The following is a 22,220-nucleotide window of genomic DNA, read 5'->3' on the forward strand; positions in this document are numbered from 1 at the left end:
TAAAAAGGTAGAGATAGAAAGAGGAAGAAAGACAGAGAGAGATGAAGAGCAGAGTAGAGCTGCTGTCAGTCGTGCCTGCAGATGGCTTTTGGAGGGGGGAGCTTCCCCATTCTCAGTTCCAACCTACTACCTCACAGCCTCCTGCTGCGCAAGGACGAGCCACGCGACACGCATTCTCACTTTCACAAATGCACACTACCACGTACTCACACACACACGTACAGTACTGCACAACAGAGAGCCCATTTTCATGGAGCACTTATACAAGCTAGAATATACAGATCCTGTTTCACAGTGCTACAGTGTGAGGTAAACATCTCCCTTTCTTTTCTCTTTATATATCTCTCACAGTCACGCACACATCAAAGACTTTATGTTTTTTGGTTTTTAAAGTGGTTTATTTGAATAGTATAAATGATTATAACCAAGACTTCATTGAATAAATAATAGCAGAATATCAACTGCTTTTATTTATGGTGCAAAAAATGTGTGTTTGCTTTATTTTGTAATGAATTAACATCTTTATCCGACTACATCTCCACTCGCACACACTCACCGAGGTCTTAGTGTGTTCTGTGGGAAGCTGAAGACTCATGCTGTTAAGTATTTAGAAACAGCAGGAACACTGAGTGAGGCCACACTGGGCCAAAAGACACAGACAATATGACCTCCAACAAGGACAAACTTTATCTGGATATGAGCATCTGTCTGACTGTGTGAGTGTATTTTGTTTGTGTGTGTGTGTGTGTGTGTGTGTGTGTGTGTGTGTGTGTGTGTGCACGTGTCTCTATTAAAGTGTGCCTGTGTACATGACTGTGCTGCAGATATTGCATAACTATGAATCCGGATCTCTCAGACAAGAACTGTGTCTATTTCCCCTGTCTCTCGGATGGAACAGTTGGTTTCTGTTGTTTGATGCTTTAGCCGGAGCGCTGTCCAAAGATGAAGGAAGAAAAGAAAGTGTGTAAAGACCTTTACATCTAAACTTTACTGTCACATCCATGACTTTTTCAGGGCATCTCTCTTGGCTGCAAGACCAGCTCATTTTAAGCTGTTTTTTCTATCTTTATGTTTGAATTTCAAAACCCAAAAACATGAATGAATATTTATTTACATGTGGCATATATTGCCAATAAACTGGAGTGAGTGTAAATAAAGTATCCACTGCGCCAAAACATTTGAGCTGCCCTGCTTCAGTCTCTGAAGCTAGGCCTGCATGCAGTGTGTTTCTTGGCTTACTGCAGATTCCCTTCAAGTGAAGTGACAGCAGCTTGGGAGAACAAAGCAATAAGTAAAATTAACATAAATTCACATGGTAATGTATTCAGCATTGGGCAATGACTTTCCATGTAACAGAGGAGCATGTTTTTGAAAAAAAAAAAGAAAAGAAAAAAAAGAATTCTTGAGACGAGCAAAGCAGAAAGAATTTGCAAAGGCGTGCACAGACACAAGTATAATGAACAAATATTAGGATTCAAAATGAAGATAAACTATTCCAATCTCTTGAGCCCAATTGTGCATCGACACACACAGACACACACATCTCGCCCTGAATTCATTACTGAAGTCTCACTCAGACATTAAACACGAACACAAAGGAATTCTTCCACTAACAAATGGCCAACAAGTTAATCCAAAATGTCTGTTTTATCAACAACGGCCACCGATGATAATACTGCACCTGAGACAAGGTTGAAAAGAACTGCTGTAATTTGGTTCAGCAGCACACACACACACACACACATATATACAGACATGCCAAGTTTTCCTCTCAGCTGTATTCAGCACAACCATCGAGTATGATGACAAATGCAGTCACACTATTGTGCTGCTCTGTAATTAAATGGAGACGTGGGGTCGAAACTCCCAACAGGTTGGCTGGCATGAGATGAAAAGTAAATTGGCTCTCCTCTAAGTGACTTTATAGAAAGAATTATATAAGCCATATTTATCACTATTACTAAAATAGAAAAATTATTTATCTCTTAAGCAGCATAATATGGTGAGAACTACAGCGTAATCTCTGGCAGTCCATTCTGCCTGGCCTTCTCTGATTCTTTAGTGGAGATAATGACTGTGCTGGGTAATTGAGGGTGCAGGTGTGAACACATGCGCCCACTGCACGAGAAATGGAGGTTACATTACCTTTCCGAAGCTCCCCTTCCCAATGGCCCGCAATATCTGGAAGTGGTCAAAGTTCACTGTGAAGAAAAAGAGAGGAGGAGGAGAGAATCCGTCAGCATGAGTTCAGCTGCAATTCACTGTACAGTGCAGTTATGAAGTATTAGAATTTGTTGTTGCTTTAGCTCTGCAGCTCATTTGAACTAAATTGAAACAATGACTCTGACTCTGAAGTGCTGACTATAAGCATTAATTTGAGGGTGTTTACACAGTGTGAGAATTCCCTTTTATACAAGCTCCCTCATTTTATGGGACAGAAAGTCATTGGGCTAGTTAACCTGGTGTCATTGCTATTAATAGTTATCCTCAATCAATAAATCATTAAAGTTTACCACCCACAGACATCAGCAGAAAATTAAGTGGTGATGTCCTGCCAGGCCGGTATTGAAGCCTTCTTAACTTCTTGTCTGATGTGCAGTAATTGAAACACATTCTTGGTTTGTTTAGAACTTTCTACAGTAGATGGTGTTAAAAAGGTTCTTGTTATCTCACCTCTATGTTTAAGATCAGCGGGAGTCATGCAAGAGCCACTTGTACAAACTGATTCGCTCTTAAGAGGCAGGTAGGATTTTACAAAATTTAAGAATATTTGTGGCATTTAGCAATTTTCTTGTTCATAGAATTTTCTCATAGGTATGAGTGAAATTTACAAGTGGTCCACCCTGTCATACCAGTCATGAACAGATAGCCTCTGTCTTTCTTTACAAGGGGAGAAACACTTAGAATTATTTAGAATTATAATATCTTAATCTTTGGAGTGTAAATATGATACCCAAATCAACCAAAATAAAACTCAATGCAAAATCAGTATTCTGTTCATGGCTTGCCAATTTACAGTGTACATTTACGCTGATTATGCTAATGATCAAATCAATTTGCAACAAGTTCAGGCAGTAATGAGAGTTTGTTGAATCTGACTTGGAATACTTGACCAAGCAAACCTCACAGAAAAAAGTAAGAGAATTTTAGTATAACAATATAAAAATGTTCTTGCATGAGGCCCGATGTCCTGCTGCATCATCTGAAATAAAAAGGGCTATTAGTTCTACACTGTTCACCCAATATAGAGATGAACACCCTCAAACACTCTTCAGAACTGAAAGTCAGCACTTTAACCTAATAGTTATTGTTTCATTTCAAAGCCAATGTGCTGGAAGAACAGAGCCACCACAATCAAAAACATATTACTGTCCTAATACTTTATGACTGCACTATACAGGACATTGGATTGGTACGGTCTCTTAGCTTTTAGAATCGATAGAACAAAGAAGATATTTTCTATTAAACAGAAAACCAGCTCATCTGAACACTTTGGGGCAAGAGAACTACAGTATTTAGACAATGAAAAGTCTGGAATATTGAAAATCAGAGCACAATAGAGAAAACATGAAACATGTATGTTCAAACAAGATCTGTACTGTCTAGCTTCGAACTAGTTCCATGTACAGTCCTAAAAGTTACAGTATTTACAACAAAACAGTACAACAAATAATTAGATTCTGCAAAGCTTCTGATTATGCCTTTTATGTAGTTCAGTCCATTCACATGTCTACTGAGGCATGTTTTGAAAAAGTTTCTACATTCTGTCTTATCATGACATCAGAATGTAATCAAAATGACTCATGAAACATTCACAGCGTGGCAAATGATTAAAATGAGTTTTAGATCTATCGCAGAAAACTGGAGAAATTCAACACAGCCACTGAAATTATCATCACCATCAAATGTTGCATGCTTCAAATTGTGCAAATAAGCAAGAAGAAATAAAAGAGGCTCATGATCCCCAAATGAAAACTTTTAATTAGGAATTTCAGCTTATTTGGTGAGAACATCAGAGCTCACAAACAGAGAGGACACTTAAAAAACAACAACATCCACAGCACTGCAATCATTCATCATATTTTATTTTGTTACATCAATATGTGTAATGGCACAGTTAGATGTTTTGGCTCATTGCCTTCAGTGGATGTGTGTTCTGCTGAGTAATTGAACTGTCCTGTGTGTAGTACACATTTTAAAATATGTACTGAAAGCGATGGTGGTTGGATGGGAGGGATGAGAAACAGCTTTTAAGCCTCATAATGACGAATTACTCTCAAGTGAGCCAAAAAAAGAAACCTGTTAATGCAACTCAACAGAACAGTCCCACTAAAAATACTCTCTGATAATGCAGTGTTTCATTTTTGTTGAGACCTTATCAGAGAGATGTTGACTCAACTCTGTGGTAGAGCTGTCTTTTTATGGCAAAAACACCAAAATGCAATTTTTCTGACCAATATTCAGATTGTAATTTAAAGTGAAATGCTTTTCCAAAAATTAAACTACTAATGTACATTATACTAAACAAGATATAGCCTACTTGGACCTTGCATTATCACAAACTTATATTGTTTCTACATTAGTATAATCACATAAAATAATGCTATCGCTAATATTGCATTTACTAAGATGTTACTTATACCTGACATTTGCCTACTCTACCTAATAATTATAAATGTGGCTTTACATTTAGTGAAAACAACTGCATAGTTGACCAGTTCTGTTAATAATGAAATACTGCTGGTAAGTCTGACTGGCGTTAAGAAGCTGTGGACTACACCGAACGCTATTGCCATTGAGAGAGTGGGCAAAATGGAGAACTGAGTAGACACTATACAGCTAGGTGCAAACTTTTCAGACATTTCAGTGACGACTGACAATCCACAGCTTTGTTTAGAATGGCATCTGGTCACCAAATAAAAGCATCAAAGAAGCAAAGCATTGATGACTACACCTACACCACCCAACAAAAATACATTCCCCAACATCCCTGGTTACAATTCTGTCCGTGAACCTTTGTTGCATGCCATCCCTGTCTCTCTACCCATGTTTCCTATCTATCTGCACAACCAGAGGCTGTCAATAAAGGCAAAAAATGCCAAAAAAAAGTCTTTAAAAAAGGTATTTAAAAAAACAAACACAAAGAAGCCTGTAAAAGAATGAAGACAGGTGAGTTGGAGTCCAACCACATATCAAACACCGACCTACTCACTGCATGCAGTCCTTGATTGATCGTTTCAACAAACCAAAAACTTGAAGAAATAACAGCAGAGATTAATAAAAACTGTGACAACATTGCACTCAATATGGCAGAGATTGGTGACAGCACAAAATCAGTGGAGGAGATGATTGAAACTTTGTCAACGCTGAAAAAAAGAGAATGAGGAATTGAAGAGAGAACCTGAGACTTTGAGAAATACTACTGTTCAGCCCCACACTGTAAGCTACTGTTAGCATTAGCTTCACAGATTGACTGGACATATTGTTTGACACTAAATCCTGAAGTTGTCAATTCAAGAGTTATAAGCTTAAAATGATGATATGGTGTGCTGAACAGTCCAACAACTCTGTTCACCAGCTGTCACTTACTCTAAAACTACTGAGCTAATAAGCTGCTAGCTGTAATCACCTAGATTGTTTATGTCAAAAAGGACTTGTCACTGTTGGTCTTTTATGATCATGAGAAAGACTTTGGCCAGGCATAAATGGTACAGATGCTGGCATGCAGAGAGCATAGTAACAAGAAAACAGCCAAGATTTCTTTTTTGTTGTTTGGCCAACTCACAGAAGTAACCGTAATTAACTACTGCGCAATAAATTACTCTGCAACAGTTATGATTACAGCCAGTGAAATCAACAGTTCTTGGCTTAAACATCCGCTTGCTATAGCTTGTTAAGACATTTATGTAAATTGTAATTGAAATTGCAGCTCTTGCAATTTCAAAATAAAAATGATTAATCATTTGGCTCCACTTTATGTTCCTTTCAGAGGATGTAATGATTTTGGGCTGCATTACTTAAAGGTGTAACAGGTTTAGACTTACATTGTATAGGGTTTTTTTATTAAATGCACTGGTACTGATTGAAACCAGAGGAATCAGTCAGTCTTTTACTTTGAACTGCAAGTATTGCAATGTGGGCTGATGAAGGCTACCACTGATCGACCTCCTCGAAATCATCTGTGAAACTGATTGAGACTAGTTTCTGCTCTGTGTGTGTGTGTGTGTAGCAGTGCCCAAGGCAGATGTGAGCACAGCAGGCATGACCCTTACTCACATAGCTCCTCCTTAAAAGTCAGTCAGCTTCTGAAGCTCACATCCTGATCTGTTCAGCTCCCTGACCAAGTAGACATGCAGTGATCATAAGAGAAGAAAACACATGCTGGGCCTGGGCTCCTTCCTTCCTTCAGACCTGTGCTGGATGAGAAAGCAAACCCCAACGTGCTAGTTGCTTCCAGACAAAAAGACACAAGGTGTGGTTTGCATGTTTCGTCTGGAAGACAGACTAATCCAGTGTGGATTCTCTCTGCTCAGTCTTTTGTACATGGCTAATCCTTTCATATGGCATGGCTCTGACTGCACCCTGGTGCCGGCACACAGAGACACTGTACCATGAACATAGCTATCCGTGAGGTATTAAAGGGATAAAGGGAAATGTGAAGAAATGTGTATATAATGTGGTGGGTTCATAGATTCAGCAGTGCTTTTCCAGATGAGAGTGAGAATAACGATGCATTTCCCTCCAGCTCTCATGCCAACATTAACTTATACTGAGCCTGTTGAGCAGTCTGAAACTGCAGGCAGACATGCCCTAACAATCGAATCACTCACAGACATGACAGCAATGGCAGCTGGTACAACAGCTAACCCAGTTTGCATGTTGCTTGATTATTTAAGATTTATTTTTAATTTATTTTCCGACCTGATATCAAAGTGCCTTGTTTTCAATTCACTGAGGAGCAAATGTAAAATTTTGAATAAATAAATTTAAAGCTGCACTGCAATGATGATTTTAATATGAGCAATGGATCAATTGACTATGTGTAATGTACAAGGGGTCAGAGAACTATGCGGGTTCCCCTAAGCTCTATGGAGAGTTTCAGTGACTTTTAGGTCATTGGTTTGGTTTAACTGTTTTGGTTGACTCTCACTGCTCTCGTTAACCCAGCTTCCCAGTGCAGCTGTTTTAAGCAAAAAGTCTGATAAACTCAATGTTCTACCTGCCTAGGACCAAACAGCAGAGAGACAACATTAGTGAGTAGCTGGTGAGCAATTAGCAGCTAAAGAGCCAGATATTTTTCTCAGGAGTTGGTGGATAGCAAAACAAACCTAAATGGATTCATCAGGTCACCAAAACACAACACCAAGTGAATGTTAATGTTGCTTCATGTCCACTGGATGTGTAAATAGGCAAATGTTTTCAAACACTTTAACTGCACCAACTTTGTAAAGCGATCATGTTTGCAGCTTGTTGCACTGCCCCCAAGTGGCCAAAAAGTGAACTCATGCAGGTTTAAAAATCACGTTTAAATATCTAAATTAGACAAACAGCTTTTGTAATATTTGGGTGCCAAATGGTATTAGTCTGACAGTGGTTTGCATGTGGTGGGTCTGAAAAAAGTATATTTTAACTTCTAGGACATGTTACCTCACTGCTGATTTTCTTCATAATCCCTGAACCAACTTCAGGAGGAGGGCAACATTCACACAGCAGTCACACTCTATGTGTCAGATAATGCTAATATATTTTTTTTTAAAAATCAATGTAAGAAATGTAAATTCACTTAGACTTAGAATATGATTCTACATAACAGACAGCACAATTAACCATCCACCTCAACTTTTCTTTTCACCCATCGATCCATGTCCCCAGCATCGCAGCGCTTCCTCGAAGTATGAGTCATCGGGTAATGGGAAGCAAAACAAAAGTAGCCCCCCCTCCCTTTAACTGGCCTGGTGAAAAGAGCTGCTCTTCAGATTCAGGGGCATAAGAGATTTGGGCTTTGTTCCATGATAAGGGGATAATTAGAGCGGACACTGCATTTCCTGTAACCATTGCCTCAGCATAAGGGGCTCTCTTTCCCCCCACATGGTTGGTTGCTGGTTCACACATTCCGGGAGAAGAGTTATGTGGGAGGCAGTATAGATTTTTCATGTCATACAAGCTTTACGCTGACTTAAATCACAACATAGACCATCTCTGGACTGCTTGACCAGTGACATCACACTGCAGAGGTGAAGTGCTTCAGTTAATTAATAGGTTTATTGTTCAATAACGGCCTTGACAGTCATCATCTGAGAGCTAATGTTTTTCTCTCTACCCTTGGACTCAATTAACAAATCCTGTGTGACTACCCATTCACCAGCATTTCAATGGATGTTTTTTCTAGTGCTATCTATGAGAGTCCTTGGGTATGCAACACTTTTCTTTCCCAGCTTCAAGTGGTTGATTTCACACAGTTGCTGCAATGGGTGTTGAGTCAAATGAGTAAAGGACAGAGGGCATCCATTTGTTAAACTACAGTCAACAAACAGGAGGACTCTCCATGGAACATCCACGCCGAACAAGAAAGGCTTCAATTATTGTTATTATAAATCAATGGAACACTGCTGATGGTGTTTGTAATTTGTGTCATTTCACTGTCAAGTAGTACTCAAGGAAAACCAGCAGGTTAATGGTGAATGAGGCCAGAAAGAGGAAAAAAGTGTCTGCAGTCAGAATTGGCTCCATCAAGTGCTCTCAGGTTTCACTGGATGCTGCACAAAAGACCAGACCAGACCCTGCAGACAACTGCAGCGTGTAGTGTGAGTGAATTTGATCTACCATGGAGACTGTGGGAGAACGACAACATCTTTTCCTCTGTAGAGGCTGGAAAGCTGCTGACACACCAGGATGATATGCTGAGTAGGCTCCACGGGGGTCCTCAGTGGGTGATTGGCTCCTGTGGAGGAGCTGATACTGGCATAAAGCCCATGTCAAGGGCCATGCAATGTGTTAGTCTGGTCTGAGGGAGGGTGTGCATCTTCATGTACATACTTAAAACATCTAATTGAGACAAAGTCACAATTCAGCACTGACTAAAAGAAATTATAACACTTGTGCTTTTCTCCTCTTTGAATTGCCATTTAAATTTTTTCTCTTGATATCCTCAGTGTTAGTTCATACAGAAACATGGGACTCTGCCTGATAATGCCTGATAAACTCCAGATTGGGATGGAATATATCTTGCTGAAATGCACATGCTGTATGTAAGCATATGTTTTTATGTCCACAGGCTTGTACCTTCAACTTTTAAAGAACCAGATATTTTCTACTGCAGCTGTTAATCTTCTGTACTGATGATTCAACCATCAAAGCTGTGCAAGTGCTTCAACTGTGAGTCATGTAACATTGTCTATGGGAAAAATTAATGGGATTTTAACCACAGGGGTACCCAAAATAGCACCCCCACTTTGCAACTATATATTTCAATCAAGATATGTCCTGTTATGTCTAATTATTTGTCAGCTTGCCTTTAACTTCCTCTCACTACTGGCAGAGTTTTGAGTGTCTCACTATGACAAAGTCAGTTGTAACAATAATAGTTTGGGGCTGCCTGGGGTGTCATAAGCATGAAAAACAGCTCTTTGGCACAATGCTCAGGTAGGGATGCAACTAACAATTATTTTCAATATTATTACATCTGAGAATTATTTTAAGATAAACCATTCAGTCTACAAAATTATGAAAAGTAGCCACCACAATTTCCCAGAGCCCAAGGTGACATCTCCACATTTCTTTTGTCCGAGCAACAGTACAAAACCTAAAGATAAGCAATTTACAATGTACAGAGAAAATCATCAAATCTTCACATTTAGCTGGAACCAGTGAACATTTGGCATTTTGCCCAATAAACTGCTTAATTAATTTTTGATTATCAAAAATGTTGATTAATGTACTGACGATTAAAAATCCACCTCTTGTTATAGCACTACTTGAGGCTATTGAAGATGTGGTGGTATAAAGGGAGATAAACCGATTATGAAATCTTTCCTGCTCAGGAGTGGCTTACAGTAAGAAATACAGGAACAATCACCATCCAATAACCTTAGTAGTGGTCTGGTGGGGGGATTCATACAATCTGATCGAAAGCTCGGCTTACTTCTATAATGATTGCAGTTAATACAATTAATTGTGATACAGTGCATGAGAAAAGAGGGAAGGCTAGACAAGGTGAACCATGTGGAGGACACCTTCAAAACCATGAAAAATACATTATGCAACGGGATCATTAACCTTGCTAATTATACCCTGGGAAATACTGAACTGGAGAGTTTTGGGGTCCAGAAACAACCTTTCGAAGCAGGTCTCTTTAACTGGATAACTTTTATAAAGTAAGGATGGTATTAATCTTTCATAGACGAAGAGAAGTTGCAGTATCTCAAGGCATTATTGGAACATGGTAAAAAAGAACAATGCAATTAACAGCTGGGACCTTATGGAGAGGCAGAACATGTTGACACGTTCAGAAAAGTACTGTGAAGGTATGAAAATTAATATGAATTTGGCGTGTGGAAAAAAGTTTCTATAGTCATATTTTGGCATTAATTATGAATCCTAAGATAATGTAATTTTCATGAGACGTTCTTTATTAATCACCATCACAGTCGCTGCTCCCGGCACAAAGAGGGTTGTGTGAGGGGAGGAGGGGTGGCAATCTATCAAGAGCGCAGATGCTGATGAATTATGAGTTCAACTCATATACAAGTACCTGCGGTTTAGATAGCTACGGCATTGGTTCACTAAACAGATGCTGGGCACTTCAAGGTTGTGAGTTCATGTTATTTATGCAATGGTACTTGCTTATGAAAAGTTAGTTGGACTCACTATTTTACAGTATTGCAAGGTGTGATAAAACTACAGTGGCTGCAAAGTGGACAAGCACAATAATTAGCATAGCAACTTTCTCAATCAATAAAAATATACCACTTTATTTTGAGTTGTAACTGTAGTTCAATCTTGGGCCATTCAGTGTAATATGGAAATATGGAATGCGGTGGTTTAAATAAATAATTTTCCTAGGTTTTGTCAAAGTCAAAAGAGATTTCTAAGATACTGTGCATGACAATTAAATGTGGACAACTGATATAGTGTCCTCTTTGAGGGTGATGAGATGCATTGTTGTCCCATTTTCCGCCCAAACCCAAGATTTTGTCCTTCGAGAACACATCAGTGATCTAGTGGAGAAAATAACTGAATTTCAGTTGGGTTTAATGAAAAACCACTGGGAGAGCAGAAGATTAAGTATTGATGCATTCCTCATCCTCAGTAGCCTCCAATTTCACCCTGGGTTCACCAAAGAGGCTATATCTAACTGGAAGAGTAACACCACATGATCAATAAACCGGACCAATGATACTATTCCACTGTCACAAGAAATGGATGCGTCAAGCTGAGCTCGAATGCTACCAAGGACTGTGAAAGAGGCAAAGCACTATCCTAATGGGGGGCAACCTAATACCTTTGATGTCAGTAGAGCTTGAGTACATTGATCTACGCGATACCACTTAATACAATGGAGCCATGGTTCACCGTGCTCATTCCATTCACGTCTGAAAGTGTTGTGCTGAGAGGGCTGAATCATAAATGCCAGAGACTGCTGCCGGAGTTTTGTCACATGTTCTATACCATGTAAAAATACTTCCATTTAAAAACCTGAGTGACTTATCCACTCACACTGGCCTGAGCTAGATAAACCTGCCTATGCCAGGTTTAACAGATTTTAGTATTAGTATTAGTAAACATTGAAAATGCATATTTTAAGTTTGGGGGTTTCTTGTGGATTCTTTGGGATACTTACTTTAAATATGAATATAAACAACTTAACTTACATGATTAAAGCTATAGTAGTAGCTTAGATAGTTCTTGTAATGTGAAAGTGTTATAATAGGCTACAGTCGATCCCACTGAGAATCAACACCAGCAGTTTGCAATTTTTATAGCTTTCAGCCACTTTCATCTCTTACTTCTTGTTCAAAGGTCCATATCGGAGTCAGACCAAAGCTGCATTTTGAATTGAACTAGTAGTGGAGAGTTGAAAAAATCTGATAATGATATATAGGCAGATATTCGTTTTTTGAACATTTTTGAAAAGGATCCCTTAACTTTGTTGTTTAAAGTGTTGTAAGATGTGTAATGACCATAGACTGTAAAAATATGGATGTAGCCACCGTAATGTCACCCACTGGTTTCTGAAGAGCGGTTTTGAAGCTCAAAGTGGCTGCCGCCATTTGGCAGTGCCTGACTCCGCCTCACTCCTGGCTAATCCAAAATGGGCAAAGAGGTGGAGCTGCGGTGGGCCAAATGAAGCCTGGTTGCTGAAACAAGCCATCTAGCAGCTAGCAACCTGTCATTCAAAGCAGCCATGTCCTTAATTATGCATAACTTTACGGTTTAATAAAATTTTAACGGGTGAGTTATAAAAAAAATTGGTGGAGAGCCGTATACAACAAGTGGCTGGTGAAAACTAGTGACAATGCACAAAGCAAGGAGAGGCAGATATTTTCTTTCAGAGGTTCTGGAAGTCAGGGCTAAACCATTCATTCATCAAGAGGAAAGATAGAGGACCCCAATGATTTTTCCATGTTGCTCCGTTCCTACTAAAGCATAAGTAACAACAGTAAAGGTTGACCATAGCTATGATTGATGCCATTCTTTCACTAGATACAGATATAGAATATCACTTTGCACAGGCACTTCTGCCTTTACTGATGTTCTTCCATCTAAAAGTTTGAAGGAAGTAAGAAGTTCATAGAGGTTCATAGAGAGTGATTATTATTATGAAAACTTGCTTTAATAACTTCAGTGCTAGTCATAACAGGACTGTATTATACATAATTTGCACCTAAGGTAATGGAACAAAGCAACAACATTACTGGCACCCAATCAATCATTATTCCAATAATGCTAAAATGAGTATCTGAATATTGAAATATTGGTAGAGTGGGTAAAATGAATACATATCAAAAAGCCTTTTAAAATGTTAAATAGTTTGACACAGAACACAAAAAGTGAACACTGAAATGTTAATGCACAGTACATTTAGAGTACAACCAAGCCATCAAATCACACAGAGTGAATGCACCCTATGTAGAGAAGCCCATTGGACTGGGATCAAAAAACCTCCTAGCATCGATCCCTTCCTGTTCTGTCTTTTGAGAATACGCCTCTGCTTCTAATCCAATCCTATGCTGTCTGCCTCTGCACTATGTTATCAGCCTGTGTACAAGCCATTTCTCAGATTTTGCTGACAGGTTTCCATTTGCATACACAGTGCATAGAACCACTATGCACCATGCTTGGCAGCTTTATAGCATCAGCAGCAGGCACCGCTGGATATAATTACCACTATGTGCTTTGCTCAAGTTCTCATGGTGGTAGTTTGGTATTTCTACACAGACGCTGACAGAAGGATCAGTGACTGAGCGCATGTGACACTTCACTGTGCATGTGACACCACACAGTGCAACTAGGATCATAGTAAGAACGGGTCTAAGAAGAACTGTTTGCTTTACAGCAGCTTCTTCTCCCACGTGATTACTGAATATTTTATTGCAGTAGTAAGCCATATTTCATGGTTTGTAGTAGTCGAGCTGCCACTGGGACACAGTAGAGTCTTTGATATTGAGCATCCAATTGAATGCAATGAGAGCTGGATGCAGGAAGACTTACTGTACGATTCAACTCATTGAAAATCCAAGGCAATTTGCTGTTGGTATACTCAGTTTTTCACGTGAGCTCAGGGTCTGAGCTCTGCTTATAGGCCACCTTGATCCTGACCTTCCACTGATCTTCTTTGATCTTTATTGATGGGACTCTCATTACAACATGGGGGGAAAAGACTCACATGTTCTTTTGATCAGCATAGGAAAGGCTGCATGTGCCTTGGATAGTGATAAAGAGAATATGGTGGCTTGAAATGTTTTATATTAGCAGCATGCTTCATTTAAAGTAGTTCAAGTTTTAACATATTGCTCTCAGAGGTGCCTCTTGTGCAAATAAAAATGTATTTGTTGGAGACTTAAGAAAAGAAAGATCAAGTGAAAAACGTCAACACTGTAACACTTTTTCCACAGATCCATTGCTTGTTTAGGATAAAGACGGAACTACCTCCTTTGTAAGAAGTTCATTAAAGCATGCTGTTTCCCTGTTTACCTACGAGATCTGTCTGTAGCTACGGTTTACTCTAACTTGTGACAAAAAAATTTCAAACAGATATGATGGGGAAGTGCTTCTGCAGTGCGCTGAAGGCCACATTTGATGAATCTGTTTACTTAAATCACTATCATCACTGAGCAGCCATCATCATCATTTTCTCCTTGTACACTAGAGCACTAATACAACCTAATTGCAGGCTCTCTAAACAGAGCATCACATGAATATTCATGAGCACTACAGAGCTCATTGTCTTTACAGGCGTGACAATTTCAGCTATGGATCTCAACTGATAATTGGACAAGCACAGGGAGATACTCACAGAGGGTGTGCCGGTGCAACACTATATTCAATTCCAGTGGTTAGTCGGCGATCCCTGCGGGCAGACTGTCATGTGGTTATACCGTCTTTGAATCTCCTTGCATGTGCATTAATTACCCCGAGAGTGTTTTTTTGATCTTCATCTACTGGGCGGCTTTTATGATGACACAAAAGAATCACACTGCTGGAAAATTAAAGCATCCATTAAGGCTTGATCTGGCTGTTTTTTTTTCTCGCTGTGTTTGTGTGCCTCACTAATGTGATGAACCTCTATTCAAAAACAACTAGTGGGGCATTTGATTCATAGTCCTTACCTTGTTGCTAGGGTTACTATCAAATTAGACTGAACTTGAACTGCTGGTGCCTTAAAGATGATCAATGCTGGGCATAGATCAGGGGTGCATGCATCAACTGCCAAAGTTTTATTGGGTGTTTCATTGTTGACCGATAGAAACTAATGATTTTCTCTCCGGGCAGTCATGCCTGTTATTTCTTCATCTATCACTCACCTACTACTACAATATCTAGTCCCTAGACTTCTGTGGATGGAGACATCCAGGCCAGTAATCTGGTTTGCTATATCTACATCTTAAAGACATCCATATCTCTCTTCCTTGTCTTTAATTCTGCTCTCTGAGTTCAGGCTTACTGTTGTGAACAAGGTCTTTGCTATGGGACCTGTGAGGAGGGGCGTCACTAGAGATTTATGGATAAGGGGGCTAAGCCTTTACCAGGGTGGTCTGGGAGGAGGATTTTTTTTTTTTTTTTTTTAAATGGCCCCAAAATGTCTGTTTGTAATGAATTTTTAGAGTAGCAATAGGTGTAAAATCAACACAATAGATCTGTCTCTTAATAGTTTGTAATAGGCATGGATCTAATATGACTTAAATGCTATCCATCCACTTACAACAGACACAGATCAAGCAGAGGCATTGAAGTCAAGGAATGCTATCTCCATTCTCTTAGATATGTTGCAGGTCCTAAGTATGTTATTCATACAGAGACTGATGTTTGATGTGTGAACCTCTAAAATTAAAAATGGCATAAAATCATTTAGGCTAGTTTATGCCTAGTATGAGTAATAGGCCTATGTCATAAAATTCAGTATTAATGTTAACTGAAAGCTTAAACAACTTCCTTCTTGATCACTAACCTTCATCAGACCTGCTCCTTCAGCCCTGTCAGTCTCCTCCATCTTCCTCCTCCCCCCTTCAGACAGCCGGGGTAGTTGTTTTCCTAGTCTTTATGCCAAGACGAGCTAATTGAATGCAGCTATTGAACAGATATATATAAAATCTTCTAAGCTAACTTACCAAGGCGACAAACAATTTTTCCCAACATGCTGAACTATTTCTTTAACCTGGTATATGTTTTTTGCTCTGCCCTGTACCGTCAGAGCATGCCAGTCAGCTATCTGCTGAGAAAGTAACATCCACTGTTACAGCAGTTACGGTTTGATACAAGACACCAATGTGCAAATGTAACCCCCCAGGATTTAGACAACCTCACACAGTGGTTGTGCAGTTGCAATACAATGTCAAGTCAGTTTTATTACAATTATCCAATGGTAAACTTTATGTATAGTAGGTATGACTATGCACAGTATCGTGGAGTCGTAAAGTTGAATGAGGTATGAAAACGCTGCACAGATGTCGAGTAAATCTTCACAAACAGGGAGCCGGGCCGCTGAGAATGAAAGAGGAGATATGAAATTGGACCTCTGCACAAAAAGAAATCACTACAGGAGGCTGTATCATTCATCTAAAGGCTGTCAAGACGAAGAGGGAGCAAGATGAGAACACTTCAGAGGATAATTCTGCACTGCAGCATGGGGACTTTCGCATGCACAGCATTGTCACAAAGAAACATCATCTGGACCGTGTGAAAACTTCTGAGGTTACCATGGCAATGTGTCCCATTGTGTGTGTGTGTGTGTTTTCTCTCTGTGTATGTTATGTTACAGGGCTGCCACATCATCTCCTAGTCCCTGCATTGGCAAAATTAATTCACCGTGATTCACAACTCCTGGGCCAGCATCGGCACATTGTGTATTCCTCATGTTTTGGCTCATTAATAAAACACAGAGGAGGCATTGTTCTGGACTACCTATGGCCTATTACCGTATATCTGGGAACAGACAATACATATAGACTGTCTGCAATGCGAGTCAATGCCAGTGTAGGTTACTCCTGCAGCACCGTGTTAAATTACTATATTGAAAAAGCCATGGATTTATTGGACAACTCCTCAAAAGGTCATCATCCCAAAATCAGGTCAGCCACTGCATAGTCATTAAAGTTGCAGGTACAGCGAAAGATACATCACCACTCCCACCGCTACTGCAGTCAGATGTCTTTTAAAACCGAAATAGTTCACTGATTAATTGATCATTCAATCGACAGAAAATATATATTTTGATAAGCGATTAATTGTGCCAGACATGTACTGGTATCACACTTCTTAAATATGTATATGTTCTTCTTTTCTCTGTCTTCTTTCACTGTAAATTGAATATCTGTGGGACAAAACATGCTTCCTGTTTGCTCTAAGAAAGACTTCACCTAAGGACCATTTTATTAATTTAATAGACTAAAAGATTAACCAAGAAAATAACCAGCAAGCAACTCAATAATGATAATGATTAGTTAGTTGCAGCCCTTGTGTCTTTTAGCTTTTATGAAGACAATTCTGATTCTGCTTATAGACCCTGGTTTTTGTTAAATCTTGGTGTTGATACTTAGCATTTCATCTGATTAACAAAGAAAGCTAAATGTTACAAGCAAATGTAATTGAGTCGGACACACTAGTACTAACTGATTCTGGAGCATTCTGTCTACAAGTGGTGCTCAGTGGGTCCAAACCCCCTGATTCTTATATATTTGGAACCAGTGCCAAATACGAACTAGTTCTCAATACCCAACCCTAACTGCTTTTACCATCCTTGTATATCTTCAGTGGGACCTGGTTTCACAAACCGCTGGGCTGTGACACATCGTGGTGAAGAAATGGACCACGCTCCGGGGTTAAAATGCCATACTAACCTTTCGACTGTTCACAGAGGGATACATTAAGGATCTATTTAGAGCGTGGTGAGAGGTGGTGGGAGGGAATGTGGTAGAGGCATAAGAGGAGGAAGAGCAGTCACAAAGAGTCTCTAAGAGAAAAGAAAAATTGTGATGGTATAAATAGAGTTCTGTCCAGTATGAGGTTTTTTTTTTTTTTTTTTTTTTTTAAAAAAAGCAGTTCAGGTATTGAGCTTTGAAAAAAAAAAAAACAACAAAAAAAAGCACTCTTTATTTTCAGTCCTTCAAAGGTGAAAAGTACACTGACGGCTGAATAATGCATCTTCACTTGCAACACCAGCTGTCTTCACACGGACACATATACAAAGCACAAAAGTGAAGACGTAGATATATCACAAATTATTCACGAAAACATCTCCGACCCCAATTTAAGGTCACTTTCAGGAAACGTATGTTGTATAAATGTATTAACCTGAAGAAAGAAGACTTATATCATCACTATATAAGCACACTTACAGTTAAAATAGGGGAACAATACCTCAAGAGAAAGAAAACAGCTTTAGTTAAGCAACGGCGATACAATACTTTACTACACTGCCTAACGGTGCTTGAGCTGAAGCCCGGCATGTATGACACTGCATTTAAGTGTGTGTTTAAGGTGAGGGGAAATGGACACTGTGGCCTAGTTCTCTCCCATTAGCAGCTCCGATCTGAAGCAGAGGCAGGACACGTCGTGTTCTGGCCCAGATACACCTGACTTTCTGTTAGTCCGCACAGGTATTGAGGACAAGCGCTAGAGCTGTATATTCAGTTCACCAGTCAGGTGTGCGCTCATATGATGCATCACCCCAAACCCAGTTTCAAAAGCCTCACATGGTTACACAACATCTTTTTTAAACTAAATCACTTGCGATCGACTGAGACGCGTTTCTTTCGACATCTGTGAGAAGCGGCGTGATTGTTTTTACAGACCTCTGATCTATGAAGTGAATGAGGTTTGTTTGCATACACACTCCCCCGGGGTATAATGTGCAGCTGCAAGGGAGGAGACTCTGTCAGTTTAAATAGTGTCACATTTCAGTGGCCATTCAGTGTGCAGTATTTTAAGAATGAGACTATGGATGTGTGTGTTTGTGTGCCGTTATTGAGTCATCGTGTAGCCTGGTTACTGTTGGCCGATTTCTTAAACATTATGTAAATGAAAAACTCAGCTGAAAAAACTGATTTTCAGCCACATGTACACTTAGCAGTAGCTGAGTTTCTTACTGGGGTTTTACAAAATCATTTGTGCATGACAGACTTCAGACAGAGAAAGTATTGCTTTGTACAGCTGGATGAAAGGAAAGATTATTACTTGTGGTGGTGCATCCTTGTGTCTAAAGTAATTAAATCCAAAGCCCTTGATTAGCAAAATATGGTTGGGGGGTAGAAAAGAAATCTGATTACTGACCAACAGCATGTAAGCATGGGTTTTATCGTAATCCTGTTATGCAGTGTGTATGTGTGTATGTGTGTGTGTGTGTGTGTGTGTAAAAGTGTTCTCTGACTTCCTGCCTTAACCTGACTTCTCTCGATAACCTTGTTTCTTACGTGCATGTAACAATAATGAATGTGACAAACTCTTTGGCAACACAGGTGAGCTCAAAGCTCTACATAAAGACATAGAGTGGTGGTGAGCGGTTCTATATTCTGACATCAAAGAGGCTGGCCGACAGACTGTCCAGCCCTGTCCTCTTACAGTGATGTGAAGAACACAGTCACCTTCCTCTGACCTCCTTCTCTCAGTTACAAATAGCCTCCTGAAAAAAAAAAAAAAAAAAAAAAATCACATCCCAGAAGGACAGCCATAAAAAAAAGCAATCATTTCAATACCAGTTGAAAAGTTTGCATACTGTCGCAGCCATAGAGACAGAAATACTGCAATTTAACATCTTAGAATAGTAGATGAAACTGTAATGCTTTTGTGAAGTTAAGAAACCAAAAGCAACAACACAAGAGCAAAAGTGCATTTAATGTTTTAAACAGTGCGTTTATCTGCTCTAACATAACCTGCACTCATTAGCAGAGTGATGCTGCAAGTTCAAGGAGCATATCATTAACTATCTACATTAGATGGGTTAAAAGAGGCCAGTACAGCTGCAACTAATGATTATTTTCATTATCGATTAACCTGACGATTATTTTCTTAATTAATCGATTAGTTGTTTGGTCCATAATATGTCAGAAAATGGTGAAAAATGATGATCACTGTTTCCCAAAGCCCAAGATGATGGCCTCAAACATCTTTCATCCCAACCAATAGTCCACAAGCCAAAGATATTCTGTTTACTGTCATAGGAGACTAAAGAAATTAGTAAATATTCACATTTGACAAGCTGGAATCAGAGAATTTCAACCTTTTTTTCTCAAAAAATGACTCAAAGCGATTATTTGATTATTAAAATAGTTGGCAATTAATTTGATGGTTGCTAACTAATTGATAAATTGACTAATCGTTGCAGAGACTGGTTCACAACTACCACATCCACTGTGTAGTATTTTCCCACTGTGTGGACATCAGACCTGGATGCTATCAGTTTATAATAACGTTAGCAGCTCTGCCTCGATCTTTACTGGATTTGCATAAGTTTACACTCAGGCCAATCAGGCTACAATTCTTAAAAAATGGAAACAATTTTGACACAGGAACAATGCAGAGTTGCTGAGATTGTCTGAAAACTGGTTTTAATTGGTTTCCATGGGCAGTAATGTCTGGACTGGCTGCTAAATGAAATGTTGGAGCCCAGAGTTAGTCTCCCTGCACTACACAGATGCCTCCTCACAAACAGACACTACACACACACCCAGCGTAAAGAATGGGATTACAGACTACAGAGTCAAGCAGAGCCTGTCAAGCAACTTGATTTTGTGATATGCGATTTTAGTTTTTATCCTCTCCGATCCTCTTCTTTTGCTGTGAGATTGCCTGAGTATGGAAGCCTATCATGATTCAACAATAAGGCTTGCCCAATTGCCCGGGACAAGTAAAATGCTACGTCAGGCTAATAAATCTAGCAACTAACTTACCTGATTTAGCAAGTGGTAAAACATTTTTAAAAAAGAAAAAAGGAAAAAAATCAATAATAAACTAAAAAAGGTTTCAATCTTTTTTTTTCCAATCATTGTTGTATCATAAATTACATTCTGATTCTCTGGCACACAACACAGCCCCTCCCCTTGTACATATCAAAAAAATATTGGCACGTGCTGTTGGCCAATCAAGGATGGAGTAGGCTAGTAGTGTGATGCGTGAAACAAACACCCCTCAGGATTATGTGAGCACTGCCAAATAGAGGAATCAGTGGAGCATGTCATTTTTCACTGCCATAAATACTCTCAAGAACAAGAAGCATTAAAGAGGCAAATCAGGAAGCTTGAAGAGGAAGAAATGAGTCTAAAAAAAAATGTATTTGCCATTGGGTTAGGGAGTCCATTCCATTATTTGGGCTGATCAAAAGGATGAAGTGTTCAGTGAAATATAGTAGCCTGGGAACCAGACGAATCTGCTGAGCTCATGTTTTATTTGCTCTGGCAGATGCATCTGGCTCCCCTCCAGTTCAGACAGATTTCCACCCGGCCTGGAACTGGACGGGCCAGTCACAACCGTTTATCTAATATGGGGCAGGTTTGATACAATGACTAACAGTCCAAAAGGTCCGGGGGTGATCCGTCGTTTGAGTTTGACTGTTGTCAATAAAGAAGTCTGCAGAGCGCAACACACCAGGCTCACGAAAATCAGATCAAACTGTCAAACTAAGCAGCACCGATCAAATATGAATCAAGATTGTTGGTGCATTGCCTATTTTCCGCCTCAAAGGTTTCAGAAACATATTTTAGGGTAGTGTTTAGCTGCAATTTGAGTACGTTTATGAGTCGGCCGCCACACTTCATCACACGTTTCACTGCCCTGATTGGTTGTAGGTCAATCCAATTGCATCCAGAGACATTTTGGTCTGCCCCTTGATAACATCCTTTGGAAATCAAAAATGCATTTAGAGGTTCCAGACTTATACACATTTGCAAATTAGTGTGGAGATGGCAGACTATAAATATAGGGGATGGGTCATTCCATTTTTGATATGCAAGAATGTGCATCTATGACACTGTGTGTCCTTGTTCTGTTTCTTTTACTTAAATAAAGATTAAACAGGACAATTAACTGTAGTCTTTGTTGTTATTTGATAACCGCTAATAAATAAAACATTTTGTATAGGTGCAAGTAAAAATTGACTTTGGGGAAGTAGATTTTTTTTAATTGGTGCATGAACACAACACAGAGGCAGAGACATAGAGTAAAAAAATATGAAACCCTAAAATAAAAACAAACAAAAACAAAACAAATAATAATAGTACAAAAATCACCATATTAATTACAAAAAAATATTTTTATGATGCCAGCCAGTTACCACTGCTAGGTTCTGTTGTTCAGAGCTCGTGTGCATATGTGTGTGTGTGTGTGTGCATGAGTGTGTGAGTGCAATAAGCAGAACAGCTCTCCCAGTCTAATGCATTTACATTTACATGTCAACACGTTCTTTTGGTGTCAACATGAAAATGAAAGTGCAAAGCTGTCAATTCTCTCATCAAGTTAGGACGTCATTTCCTCGTTCAGTGACTTGGTTCATGAACATTTACAAGTTCTAC

At 39.3% G+C, this 22,220-nt stretch overlaps 1 protein-coding gene across 3 annotated transcripts in view; it reads right to left on the reverse strand.

The window, feature by feature from the left end:
* LOC122996828 (serine/threonine-protein kinase 32C-like) overlaps nt 1-22,220 on the reverse strand; it is a 75,833-nt gene that overhangs the window by 45,683 nt on the left and 7,930 nt on the right. For 2 of the 3 annotated variants that reach the window (XR_006407086.1, XM_044372562.1), the window contains exon 2: nt 2,146-2,201. Coding sequence is in view for 1 of the 3 variants with exons in the window: in XM_044372562.1 (XP_044228497.1) it covers nt 2,146-2,201 (56 nt within the window). In the remaining 2 variants the exon portion in view is untranslated. Of the gene's footprint in view, nt 1-2,145; nt 2,202-6,276; nt 6,417-22,220 lie in introns of all 3 variants that reach the window. The other variant, XM_044372563.1, reaches the window with a different exon arrangement.

This window comes from Thunnus albacares, chromosome 14 (assembly GCF_914725855.1).
Source record: "Thunnus albacares chromosome 14, fThuAlb1.1, whole genome shotgun sequence".
In the NCBI taxonomy this organism is placed as follows: domain Eukaryota; kingdom Metazoa; phylum Chordata; class Actinopteri; order Scombriformes; family Scombridae; genus Thunnus; species Thunnus albacares.